Raw genomic sequence first — 14,052 nt, 5'->3', positions numbered from 1 at the left:
GGGGCATAATAGGTTAAACAGTGGAGTGAGTATACAGTCTAGATAGCAGTGGGAAACTACATACTGTGCTATTTAAAAAATGAACTGGTTGAGATGGCTGGGGAGTATTTAAGGAATACTGTTTTTGTTTTTTCCCTATTTCCTTCCACCTTGGGCGACTCTCACAATTACAATTCTATGAAGCCAAGACTGTCAGCGCAGTATTTACCTTGATCCCCGGAAGTCCAGGAAGCCCAGGAAGCCCTGGTTCACCCTACACAGGAAAATCACACAGCATTACAGAAGGATAGCCACTCAGCCTCCAGAGAAAAATATGCCAAAGCTTCCTAGCTGAATTCTTTCTGCACACATAAATATATATATATATATACAGAAAATGGCGTAGGTTCCAGAAGGGGGGTGGGATTATGTAGTTCAGGCAACTCTTGATTCAGGAACTATTTGGCTACTTTGCAGATATCTCAAAATTTTCCCTCTTCGTGCCATCCACTGCTCAATGGCGCAGCTATCACAGTGAGAAAGGAGTAAAAGGAGAAGGAACGTCTCCACCGCATTTCTCCTTTGCTGAACAACTTGCTGGAGCTACGTGTGGAAATGGGGGCTTTTTCATGCAGTTCAGTAATGGGTCCCCGTCTAGTCTGCTCTCACCTCAGGTAATCAAGAGTTGGCTGTAGGAACAGATGGTAACATCAAAACAAAACACATTAAAAGCCCTGCTCACTGAAAAGGCTAGCGAAATTTCCTTTCCATTCCTGAACGATGAGAAGAGAAATAAACTCCGGCCTGTATTTCTGACAATTGTTGAGTTGGGGCAATGTGATCAGCAGCTCAGGGCGAATGGTACCACGCAGCTGTTCTGAAATACAGGTTTGAGATTAAGCGCTGCTTACGGGGAGTGCGCCAGAGTCGGGCTAACCCTTCTCCCTTTCACAGAATTGTCTACATTATTTTAAGCACAAAGTGTAGGGAGGAGAGGTCACATTGCTTAGAAAATCTCCCAAATTCCACTGAAGCCACAGAAAGGAATCGCAGGGGAAATGAAAGTCTGTTCTGGGTGGGTCGATGGCCATATTTGTGAAAATAAAGCTTTCAAGTTTACAGAATCACAGCATTTTATGACGGACAGGGATTGGATGACCACCACACCAGCGAGAGAAACAATAGTGAAACAGGAGGAGGCTTTTCTACCTTAACAAACCTCATTCCAAGGAAAATCTAACAACCAGATTTTCCATCTTTAGCGTTATTACTTTCAAATGATGAAGAACTGTAACTTGATCTGGTATTATCACAAAATGACTTCCGATAATAGTTTATTAAAGTGAGGCCAATGACTCTCCTGATGTTTAGAATTTAGACTGATGGCACTTCAGGAATGCAAAAGAAAAACTGTTCTCTCCAAAACCACATAAATGAAAGTTTGCACTGGGAATAAGAGAACCATGAGATTAGGCCAGAGAAGAAAGGATAATTGTGAATTTATATTCCATTCAAAGACTACTTGTTCAAGTAGATAAGTTTACACAGTGACAATAGAGCAGCTTTTCTGTTTTCTTTCATCACTTAATCAATAAATTGAAGATGACCAGTAGAAAGATCTAAAATCTTATACTGAAAGTTCACCCTGTCTTTAAAAAGGCACAAGGTTGGTGAAGACAACAAACTGAGGAGGAGAATACAGCAATAGAACCGTGGGTTGTTTCTGAGCCACCCTGTAGCACTCACCGCGGAGACCCTGAAACGCAGGAAGTTTTCCAGCAAGATTCTCACCGTTCCCTTCCCTCCTCACCAGATTAAAAGAACTGTGCACGTGGGTATGGATGGATACACACTCACGTTTTTTGACAATGAGAAAGATGTGTAAGACAGTATGGAATATTTTACAATGTACACTAAGCACAGAGACTCCGGCATTTAACCTTTCTTTACATCATAAGCATGCATGTGTGAGAGAGGTCAGAAATATACTGCTTGGGGAAAAAATTTCAGAAATGTGTATCACATAGTCGCAAATTTTCATGAATCTAATTTTCTCAGATTTATATTTCCTTCCCATACTATGTTATATTGAGTGTCAGTTACCACTTTCAGGAAGACACTTCCTCCCCTGGCATCTCCGCCCCGCTTGGAGCAGCTGGGTGCTTGGGCATGACCAGCCCATGGGCAAGGGCGGGGCCACAACTGAGAGCTGGCCTTCAGGCTATGCAGAGAAGACCTGTCCCAGAGTCATCCTGACACAGGTGCATTATACTGTTGATTCATTTCTCCCTTTCGCTCTTCACTGTCTTGGGAGAGAACCTCACAAAAATCAGGACTGTGCTTCACTGCACGCCCTCGCTAAGATGACCCAGCTTCCAAGAAAGCTCAGTGGTGAGGCTCCCTTTTGATGGACATCAAGTAATTTTACTTCTTCCAAACTAAAATATACACTTTAAAAAGATGTGTTCCAGCACCCTAGACCCCTAGAAAGAGCCCAGGCCGAGGTTCTCTTATCAAGGCCATCAGCATCAACTGATTTTGCTGCTTTGAAACAAAAATATATACTTTAAAAAGATGTAGAGAAGCCAGGAAAGAAAGATCTAAGTGGTGAAACACAGTGCCTGTTTTGGGAATCTCCGCCTTCCCTCGACAAGCCCATACACATGCTCCACCCTTTTAATCTCCCAATCGCACACCCCACTATGAAGCTGTACAAGAAGAGATCCAGTGAGGTCCGCCTGATGTTATGAACGTTACTCTGAATCTCGAACCCTCACCCTGCAAGGATCACACTGCGGGGTGGCCATCGCTGGGCGTGTGCTGTGTCAGGATCATGTGCACCCTGCTGGGACTGTCCCTAAATGAGTGAGTGGCTTATGCCCCGCTGAACCCACAGCAGAGTCTACGAGGTAACCAAACTTTGAGGGTGGAGCCCAGAACCAGCTCTGCTCAGGAGAGTGTACTCATGGAGAGACTTTCCTCTCCAGTGGGTCTTGGCGTGGGTAGTGTCACCAAATCCTGCAACACAAGGAGGAAGTTGTGTCGCTGTGGGAAAGCGAGGCTGTGCCAAGAGTAGAATGTGGCCTTGAGTTAACGGGAAAGAGGTGCTCATTTCAGTGCACACATTAACCTAAACCTAGACGGGTTGTAAGTTTTTAAGTGAATCGACTCTTCTTTCAGTGTAATTTAAAACGGATTTTTAATGAAATACACAAAAGAAATCTAATGTTACTCTGAGTAAAGCTATAAACTTGCAGAATGAATCCAAATTGTATTTCTAAAGAACCATGGTAAGGCAATGTTTTATTAAGCAACTGAGGATCACTTTGCTTCTTCTGCTCTGAGAAGACTGGGGCAGAAGATTGGAGCAGAACTGTTTCGGTTTGTGCGTTAGAGACGTAGCGATCTTGTGGACTTTTTTTCTTTACAGCAAATGACAGATCTGGAGAGCAATTTCAACACTGCCTTTAATTTTTAAATTTTTAAACCAGGCCATGGATCTCTGCCTGTATCACTAATTTCAAACTTCTTAATTTTTATTTATTTATTTATATAGTTTTTGGTACTGGGGATAGAACTCAGGCCCTTGTGCTTGCAAGGCAGGCAGTGGAACCTCTGAGCTAAATCCCCAGCCCCACTAATTTCAAACTTCTTCAATAAAGATCAGAAAAATATTAAGAATTAAATAGTATCATTTGCAGAGTTCTCCTGGGCTTTTGGGAAAAGTCTCAACTTTACCTGGAACTGGGCCTGCTGAATCACTGACTCTTAGATTCTTAGTTACAAGAGAAAAACCTGTCTTGAAATTAGAGAAATATTAGAATATGAAAGACTTTCTCAACAATTATTTCCATCCTCAGAATTTTAAGACAAAGCTTTCTCAATGACTTCAAGGTTGGTTCTGATCTCGTCACGTTGGAACGCTCCATACTACTGTCATGGGAAATACTCTTCTTTTCCTCTAATATGATACAGCTTATCTTCCGATTCATATTTTTGCCTACAACATCAGCTACTGCTGGGGCAAAGGCAGAGTGTCGATCTTAAGAGCTGTAACTGATTGTGGAGTTCACCTACACTTGTTAGCTGCCATCTGTGGTTATCTAAATCCCCACTGCACCGGCTTCAGATGATAAAGTGCGACACTTGTTTCCTGGCCCAGTCTTGAACGAGAGTATGGATCTAAACACGTTCACTGTATGCAGTCTCATGTGTTGGTGAAATGAAGCACGAATGATAAATGTAATGTAGCCCCGGCTCGGTTAGTTAAGTGGCATGGCTGGTGTCTCTGAGTTTAGTTCATGAACACATTTAGTTCATATAACACAATACTCATGGCACAGGTAGAGTCACGTAGAAATTATTGAGAAAGAAATATCTGTCATAGGAGGAAGAGGAGTGTAATTTTTAAAGAACTGTCTGTCACTCTCTATGTCGCTGTCTAATGAGACAGTGTGGCAGATGCCTCACTTCTTCTCATGAGTGAGACGTGCAGGTTACCTCTGAGCATGCAAGGGAGGTTGTGGGCACTGCAGCACAGCTGTGTTAGGTCAAGCGGCAGAGCACATGCAGACTGTGTTCCTAAAGCGTCTTTTTACATGGAGAGTGTTTCTTTTCCCAGTTTGCTATGGTCACAATCGAGACCTTTAATAATGCAGCACAGCCAATAAAAACTCTATGCAGAACAAGAAAACTACATCACCTTGCACTAATCATTTTTGTATTATATGGTGGATTTTACACATAACATGGCAAATGTGATACAGTACAAAGAACACACTGGAGGTAGAGATGTTACCTTTTGCCCTGGGCGACCAGATTCTCCCGGTTCTCCCTGGCCAAAGAAAACCAAAGATGAAAAGACAGTCTTACAAGACTTTCTGCAGAGCCGTGGGCCTCCCGGGACTTCCAGGGATGACCCAACCTCCTGGGTCACCTGTGTTTTATTCTCCTCCTCTCCATCTCACCGAGCAGAGGGAATTTTAAAAAAATGTATACACCTATAGCTCAATACAAGTCCGCATCTCCAAAAAACCAATTTGAAAGGGAAGAGAAAGCCAGCTCTTGTGTTTACACCTTCACCAGCTTCCCCCAGAGAGCCCCGTTGTGTTTAGCAGCCGATTATGGTAGAACAATTGGAACAGAGCTGTAACCAGGAATGCTGGTAAAACGGACGAGGAAGGAGAGGCTTAGAAATTCAGAACTGTGAACCCCATGGTACAGACACTTGCAGAGTTATTACCTTGATTCCTGCAGCAGATGATCCAGGATCACCCTACAATAAAAACCACGGGAGATTAAACTGTATGGTTAGCAAACAGGAAATGTTACACACACCCAGCTGTGGGTCCCAAGGACGCCCAACGGGCCGCCTCTGCACCAATCTGCCAGCTGTCAAGTTACAGTGTCTCAGAAGACAAGTAACGTACTTCTGTAAACATGGGTTTACTTTGAATGCATAACACAGTAAGACCATATTCCTGAAAATAAACATAAATACTGTACACCAATCTCTTCCTTTGATACCATGCTGAAAAATGTATTCAGGAGCAATAAACTGTAAGGGAGGGATTGGCAACTTTTGGGATTCTCTCTTGCTAGGATTCACTGGTATCACTGGTCATCACTTTCAGGGAGGACCTTGACCCTTTTGGAATTCAGAGTCAAGGTTCAACTGATGAAGTCACGGGCTGATGATGTGGAGGTGGGAAGAGTCACATGGCAGACGGGTTTCTTTTCCTCATGAAGCGCTCCCAGCGTGGCAGCCTACAGGCCTTCTCTGGTTTACACTCATCTCAGTGTACCTCAGGTGCCGGGAAGACGCAGGATGACGGAGGCCCCGGGTGATGGGGTCACGTGAAAACTCTGAGAGAGTCGGGATGGAGTCTGTTCTTGTTAAAGGCATTGTATTCTGCCCAGATTTCGGGTGACTCCACTTCTAAAGCAAATATACTATAAATTATCAGAGACTGGTGGAGAAAAGAATATGGAGGTGAGAGGAAAGCTGCTGATTTGTGAAATGAAAGCTAGCAGAGGGTCTAGACTTCCAAGCTCCTCCTAGTTCTCTTTGTCCCATGAACGTGCTTGAAAGAAAACTTAGGTCGTCTGTCAAGAAAACCAGAACAGCCACAGGAGGAAGCTCACACTAGGGTTTCCTCAGCTGTCTGTCTGTGCACAAGCCCGGCCCATTTCCTTGTTCTGGACTCCTGAAGCTGCTTGCCAGTCTCTTAGAGACAGTCGTGGGCTGCAGGGCCTCATCCCCTCCCGCAGGTCCTCTCCTCTCTCCCCTCTTCCCACGGTGGCACCTTGTCTCTCATGGGTAAATGGCTGCGCCTCAGAGAGGCCTTCACCATCCACTGTGAATGCGAACCCGTGAGCCTTCCTGTGGGCGCAGCTCCCTTCCTCAGGCCTCTGTGTTTCCTGAACCTCCCCAGCCCCCAGCTTCCATTAGACAGTCAGCGACAGCTATGCTAATCTGCAGCTGATCTTAGCGTATGCTCACTTTGCATGTGGCAAACGAGTGAACACATCTCAAAAAGAATTTTTATTTTATTTTATTTTTCCTTCTTTTCTCAAAAAGAATTTTTAAAACAGGTCATCAGTCCAAAGATCAAAAGGACAAAAGCCTTTAGGAAGGGAAAGAAAAGGCTTTGGTAGGAGAAAGAAACAGTAAATTAAGGCCAATGATGTAGCTCAGTGGCATCGTGACTGCCTGGCAAGTGCAAGGTCATGATCAGTTCCCAGTACTGAGAAAACAAAACAAGACATTAAATTAGCTTGTATGTGAGTTTCTTTGACATCTGTAATTGCTGTTACCCAAGGAAAAAATTAAAATGTGACTAAACAAAGTAGAGTTACTCTGCCTACTGTCTTGCTGTAGAACTACAGCCCTCTCTTCCCAAGCTTAACATTCAGTTGAGTTTCAGATGGGAGGTGAAATAATGTGGCTAATAAAATATTTATTTTTACTTCTGTTGAGTCCAAAGGCTATCAACACTAAGGAACCATGTTTGCAATATTTTGTACAGTAAGATCCTTGAATTCATAAAAGCAACTTTGACTTTGCAGAATTCCATTTTTCATCTCATTCATGCCTCAAAAAAAAAATCTGAGAAACAGGGCAGATGTTATTACTCCCACTTAATAGGAGAAGAAATTGAAACAACTAGAAATTAAGTGAATTTGGTGCTTGCTAAATTCTATGGCTATGTTCTTTTTATTGGAATAAGAAAAGAATTGTTGGCATATTTCGTTTTGACAAGAAGATATAAAGGCTGAGGTGAACTTGTAAATAAAAGTAAATTGTTTATAGTTAAATTTTTTTCAGTATTTTAATGAAAAATGGTTAGATACACCACTGCAAGAGAATAAAAACCAGGTTTCTTATAGGAAGAGGCTGCAAAGAAAAGGACAGATTCCCGAAAGGCTGATTTATTTGTGAAAATCTGATAGATTTCACTTGATGGACAGCTGAGAATGACATTTTTATTCTCTTTTTAAAGGTTTGGAACTGTCAAATCTCCAGGAATTTTTATAACTTTTAACTGGCAAGGCAACTGCTGCAAGACATTTGTAAGTCAAACATTTTGAAGAACACTGATGCAAAGAGTATAAATGAATCAGCGAGTGTTTCTACGTCCTTTTCCTCCCCAAGTGAAATGATACAGGAGTAAAGTGGAGAAATCTCCTCCATGTCTTAAACACCTTCCTAGCCCTGGAAGTGATGTGGTTCAGAAATCAGAATTGTTAGCGAGTAAGGCAGAGATGGGGACATACTCTGAGGAGATATTTGAGATAAAGGAATGTGATTTTACTAATTTCTTATACAAGCCCCATGTCTAGCTTTACTTGTGATCATTTTCAAATGTAACACTCAGTGGATGATGCGTGTGCTAATAAAGCACATGTGAGAATAGTGAGTGAATGGGGTGACACATTCTTAGTGTCCACTAATTCACCCCAGAAGTATTTATTGAGCACTGATTGTGTGCCAAGTATGTTCTGGGTCCAAAGACCCCAGGACCTGGGGAAACAATGGCACACACCTCAGGATAGCACAGTCCCAACCCCTGCCCTATTCTGTTTTCATAATAAACACTAACTACATTTATACATGATATGTATAGATTTGTATGTATATGTTTCTATATGGCATACAAAATATAGAAACATTGAAAGTATGAAGAATATTCTCTTATTTTTTCTTTCCTTTTAAAAATCTGGGACAAAGCGATGGCCATGTTTGGGAAATTCTCTGTCACTGTGTATATACACAGCAGACATGATGCGCAAACACATAATACAAGGAAACCTCTACCATTCCATGGTAGAGAGTTCAACAGAAATGCTAAAGGTTTTTCATCCGATAAATATTTTCTATGTGTCAGGATCTTGGACTGGTGCAGAGAACAGTGCAATGTAGCATCATGTAATTTTGGTTTTGATTTTTTTTTGCTTTTTCAATGAGCTGGATGTCATATTTACAAAGAAACCGTTCTAAAGTGCAATGAGGGTTATGGCAGAAATTATAAAGCGTGCTGCTGGAGGTTCTAGTAGGTGACCTAATCAGTCAGAGGACAGTTACAGACCACGCCGAGGAAGTGGTGGCACAAGCCTGAAGTGTAACTCGAGCCTGTGTGTAACTCGAGGCCGAGACAGAAGGATCACAAGCTCCAGCCCAGTCTGGGCAGTTTAGTGATTCAGGGAGACCTCGTCTCAGCAAAAAATAAAATGGGGTGGGGATTAGGTCCGTGTGAAGGCCCTGGGTGGTGGTTGGGAGCTGGAGAGGATGTGAAAGAAAGCAAAAGGGGAGACGAGGAATTGGAGAGAAGAGCAGAGGCATCTAAGCAAGGAATGACGCACCGAGCAGAGCAAGGCTCAGCAGTGACCGATGTAGGGCACACGGAGACAGACCAACATGGTGTGGTCTCTGGAGACTCAAGAGGCTGTGTGTGAAAAACGCCACACAGACGTCAAGTAAGAAGGGGATGTGTCCAATGGGATAGATCCTGGGGGAGCAAAGAAACAGAAGAGACGGACCATTACGCAGGAAGGCAGTGGAGGGAGCCTTCCACCCACGGTGAGCAGTGCGTGACGGGGAAAGCAGTCCAGGCAGGCAGTGGGCGGCACAAGCACCCAGTGTCACGTGGTGGAAACAGAGCGGAAATCCGTCTCCATGATCATCGTGGGGTTATCTCCCTTAGGGGTGGACCCCGGCTTTTGGCGGGTGAGGCCAGGCCTGGAGTGCTCTGCCCGGAGCTTTCATGGTTCCTCAGCATTTCCAGCTGACCAGTCTGGAAAGGCTCAGATCGCTTTACCATGCAAAGGCGCCGAGTTGGATCAAAAAGGAAAAAAATCCTATTCAAGTGAATCAGTCAGTGACGTAATTTACTACATCAGTGGCAGAAGATTTTTTTAAAAAAAATTTTACATCCTATGCTTGGTAAATAATGAATGAGTTTCACATACTGAATGAAAAGGCCACAAGAAGAGTGTTTCCAACATGCTGGAAACAAATCATATGACAGAAGCAGGAAATGTTTAAAAAACACATCAAAAATTATATTCCAATTACAGCGTTCTTGGGATGAATGCTGAGGATCAGATTGCACATTGTACATGTTATAGGCTCCTATTTACAATCCCCTGTTTAGACCCACTGAAAGTTTATAGAAATGATTTCCGTTTTTGTACCTAATTTCAGCTGACTAATAAAACTTTTTGATAAAAAAAGAAAAACAACCAATCTCATTGCTTTCCATTTCCATGGGGTAAGAAGAGCAAATGTTTACTGGGAGTTTACGATGTGAGAGTTGGGATGGTAAACGATTTGCATTAATGTATAAAATAGAAACAGTATTCCTGCGAGGTGCCTTGGTCTTTTCAAGGAAAAAACTTGCTTTGCAATCGTAAAACTCAATTCAAAACGTGTGTTATTAAAGAAACAACTATGGGCCCTACCTTCCAAAAATGAAGCTTTAAAAATGTATCTACTGAAGCATAAAGTGTTCTGCACAAATCCACATTGGCGTAGTTCCGCCTTGGCCTCAGTTTGGTTTTCACCTGAAGAAAGCTCCTTGTGTGCAGAGGACTTCGCTGCTTTCACACGAAGGTCAGCAGCAGGCAGCCAGCAGATCCAGCGGGTTACCTGCAAGGCCGATGGGCCAGTGACAGCTTTTACGGGTTCACGCGGGGAAAAGGCAAATAACAGGATTTCACCACCCGTGAAAGTGAGAGGATCACAGTTGGATCCATCCAGTAAGGAAGGTTCATGGGGACACAGCCACGCCTGCTATTTCCGTGTTGCAGAGGTGAGGACTTGGGAGAGACCCCATGGCCCCAGACCAAAGAATAATTATTTTTCTGGTGCTTTACAGAAAAAATTGGCTGACCTCTGCTTCTGAGCAAAAATAAGAAGCTTCATACGCCACCACCCAGGTTCACGTGGCGAGGGCGTCAAACGCTGAGCCTGAGAGTTGTCCCAGTGCCCGGCCCTTTGGTCTTATTTGTACGAAAACAGCTTCGTGTCCTGTCTGATGGCAGCACAGTACTCAACTAGGGCGATTCCATCCCGGAGACGCAGCTGGCTGCCAATTCAGGGGTGCAACTGGCATTTGATGGGTTGGGGCTGACAGTGAGTGCCCACCGTGAAGAATTGTCTGTCCTGGGCCGTCAACAGCACTGAGGCCAAGAAAGCTGCTCCACAAGGGACCCAGGTTCCCCTCATGCCTGATGGCTCCTCAGACACAAACTCCGTCTCTTCTTGGTAACATTCATCATTTGCCCATGCCATATTTACATTAATATTTATGAGGAGGAAAGAGATTTCTGTTTGTTTTGTTGGCATGTTTTTATGACTAACCATTATCCATCTGTACTGTAGTAACTTTCAAAGTGAAAGTCTTATCCTCGACTCTAAGCCTAAATGAGTAATTCATTTTGTAATCAGTTATTTGGCTTGATTTACATTAAGTCCATCTGATTCTATTATAAAGTCAGTTCCTTAAATGTCTTCTTTTTAACTCTCAACATAGTGCGGTGGAAGGTGCCCTGCAGGAGGTGTTACAGTGTCAGAGATGTCTGAGCAGCAAACTAAGCAAAAGCTACAAAGACAGAGGAGAGGAAGGAAGGAGAGAGGAGGAGGAGGAGAACCAGCCATGGACGACTGCACTATCAACACTAATCACGATTTAAACGGCCAGGAAAGGAAATACAAAAGCGACAAAAGATCTACAATTCATGGATTTTGAGGCCAAATTTGAACACTGCGCCCAAGACCCTAAGCAGGCGATAGTAATTGGCAGTCAAACTTTTCAAGTCCATCCCAGCTCCCTGACGCGCTGTCTGTGCCTGGAGCACATGAAGTCACTTGTGGAGCTCTTGTCCAACCCCACATATAAATGGAGGATCCCATTTATACATGAGGCATTTTCATTCCTTGAAAGCCACATTACTGGTAACTTTTTAGTTCTACATTTTTTAGAACTGTTGACATATCATTTTTCTTTCAAAATATTTAAATTTGTAGATAGGATGAGGAGTAATAACATTTTCTAAGTCGTATGTTTAAATATTCTCTAGCCTCGGAGAATTATCTTCGACCTTGTCCTATTAAGTTAGTCTGACTCAACTCTTTCAAAATCCCCCATTTCCATATGAAACCATATGCTAGACCCTTTCATATTTCTCAAAACTGTACCTTTTCTCCTGTGTCACCTTTGGGGCCACTGTCTCCAGCATCTCCCTGAAGAAAGGAAAACGTGAGATGCATAAAAACTCACTGGTAACAGTAAGCAAGCAGTATTTTTCTTTAAGTTCCTTGCACCGTGCTCTAGATAGAAATCAGTTGCACATGTTCCGAGCTAATACACGTTCACTGGCACAGCTGCCTGATATCAATACAATTAGCATTATTACAGTGAATATGGCTGAATAGTTTTAAACTCCGTAAGATTAACAGAAAGCAGCAATTTATCTGCCTGCCCTCTAATAGTTTATCTGGATACTGCCACTTCTGCCCTCTGTCTCCTTTCTCCTTTACTCAGAGCCCCTGTAGCAAGGTTTCTCCGGAAGATCCCCTCTGGACGCTGCCTTACCTAACCCTTGCCACTGCTGGGTCTGAGTTGGGCCACTTGGGCTCCTACCCTGTGTTTTGTCTTCTACCTGTGTAAATCCCACCTCTTCTTCAAACCTGTCTCCAGTCTCCAGGACCTTACTGTGTAGGACGCGCCTCTCAAAGCCTGCTGCCTGTTATCTTAGTGTACATAATTTGTCAAGTGAGTTTCATGTTCTGTTAGAAAACTTAATCTATCATTATGCTTCCTGTTAATTCTGAGTCTTCCTATACCTGTTCCTTCGCAGGCATCTCCTTTCTCTCCACAAAGCGATGCACTAGGGAAAAAGGTCTTCACCAGTTCTTCAAGCTTTGCCTCTGTAAATTCTCAGTTCTTTAAGCCTGGCTGCACCCGACAGCAGAAATGTCCCAGATGGGAGCCACAGAGACAGTGGCCACCTCTGGCACTTAGCGGCCAAATGAAATTCTCATTGCATCAGTTTCTCTGTGCACTGGAAGGGTGCTTTTTCTTTTACTTAAAGGAAGTAGGCACCGTGCTCTGTGTAGGGTTCCCAGGACGGTACCGGGCATGCCCTGAGCCATCACCATGCCGTCAGTGGTAAGAATGCATTACTGCCACAGGCACCATCGGCTGCAGTGCCCCTCTAAGAGGCCACTTTCCTACCATTAAAAAAGTTCCTTAAAACAGAAGAGAAACTGTCATAAAAAGTTTCTTGGGAGTGAGGAAGTGGAGGAGGGAGACTTCCACTTTTTTCATTTGTTTCAAATAGATGGTGACTTAGGTCATGGCCACCACGAGGGCCCGGCATTGCTTCTTGTCCTCCTCCAGTTCTGCATGGAAGTTATCTGAGGACTAATTAATTTCCAGTTAACTACCATGAACTGGTTGGTTGCCAAGTAAACATGCTGGTAATCTATTCTGAAGGAACTCTGACAGGTGGTTTGTTTGCATGCTTTAAAAAAAAAATCTCTTGAAAATGCCTTTATTAGAAAACAAACCTCCTTATTAAAAAAAAAAAAAGAACTGGCTGTGAAGTGAAGGGCTTGACACAGGCTGTTCGATCATGAAACTGCTTTCCATACTCCTTGGTTTTGCTCTTCCTCTATTTATTTTATTTTTTGTATCGGGAATCAAACTCAGGACCTTGCACTTTCAAGGCAGGCACTGGAACCATTGAGCTAAATCCTTGGCAGCTCTTCTTCTATTTTAATAGAAATCCTTTTCTCTTTACAATGCTGAAAAGCACAGTTACATTGAAGACTTTTATCTTGGTCTTTAAGTGAACATCTTTGGAATTAGGGGTTACAGAGCCAATCTGCCAGAAAGATCTGATTGTGGCAGTGTCGTGGGGTTCTCCACTCGGATGCCATGAGTAACGCATGAGAAGCAGGAAGCCACGCGTCACCGTCCACACTGACACCCAACACGGCCAGTACAGGAGAGAAGGAAGGAAAGGAGGTGCAGAGAGACTGAACATACAGCTCCCTATTCTCCTTGATTCTCTTTCTGGTTTTTAAGGGAATTCTTTGGGGGGGAAGCTTTGGATAACTGCTGCAGGTAGACTTCTGTATGCCTATAACCCAGGGACATAACAAGCAGCAGAGAGAGATGCAGATGCTTGGAAAATCATCGCAAAGGCCTCAGCAAGCACAGAGGTTTTGCAGGCCTGGAGATCGTCAAAAGCCACTGAAGAGTCTGATACAGGTGTTTCAGTTTGGTTCCTGTCTTTCCTTTTTTGTAAATCTTTCTACTCAAGCTTTTGTCTATATAAAAGAATTAAATTATTTTATTCTGACACTCTCAGTTATTTGCTTATTTCTCAAGCAAATAAAAAGGTAACAGCTGGTACCTCCATTTCTGTTTATCATATCTATCTGTCCGTCCATCATTCCTCCCTCTCTCCCTTCCTGACTTCCTCCATTGATTCAGTTTAGTCTGGGCAAATCTTTAGGGAAATCCTTCTTACCTTTTCTCCTTGTTTTCCAGGTTCTCCCTGAGC

General features: G+C 43.3%; 1 protein-coding gene across 1 annotated transcript in view; it reads right to left on the bottom strand.

The window, feature by feature from the left end:
* Positions 1-14,052, bottom strand: part of Col25a1 (collagen type XXV alpha 1 chain) — a 408,120-nt gene that overhangs the window by 64,281 nt on the left and 329,787 nt on the right. Inside the window, exons 20-24 of the mRNA XM_033755992.1 lie at positions 14,020-14,046; positions 11,678-11,722; positions 5,222-5,254; positions 4,778-4,813; positions 209-253 (exon numbers count right to left, since the gene is read on the bottom strand). Of these exons, the coding sequence (XP_033611883.1) occupies positions 209-253; positions 4,778-4,813; positions 5,222-5,254; positions 11,678-11,722; positions 14,020-14,046 (186 nt within the window). The remainder of the gene's footprint in view (positions 1-208; positions 254-4,777; positions 4,814-5,221; positions 5,255-11,677; positions 11,723-14,019; positions 14,047-14,052) is intronic.

Source organism: Fukomys damarensis, unplaced genomic scaffold (genome assembly GCF_012274545.1).
Source record: "Fukomys damarensis isolate Sample0158 unplaced genomic scaffold, DMR_v1.0_HiC HiC_scaffold_25, whole genome shotgun sequence".
Classification (NCBI taxonomy): Eukaryota; Metazoa; Chordata; class Mammalia; order Rodentia; family Bathyergidae; genus Fukomys; species Fukomys damarensis.
Note: the sequence above shows the minus strand (reverse complement) of the source record. Positions and strands in the feature narration are given on the sequence as shown.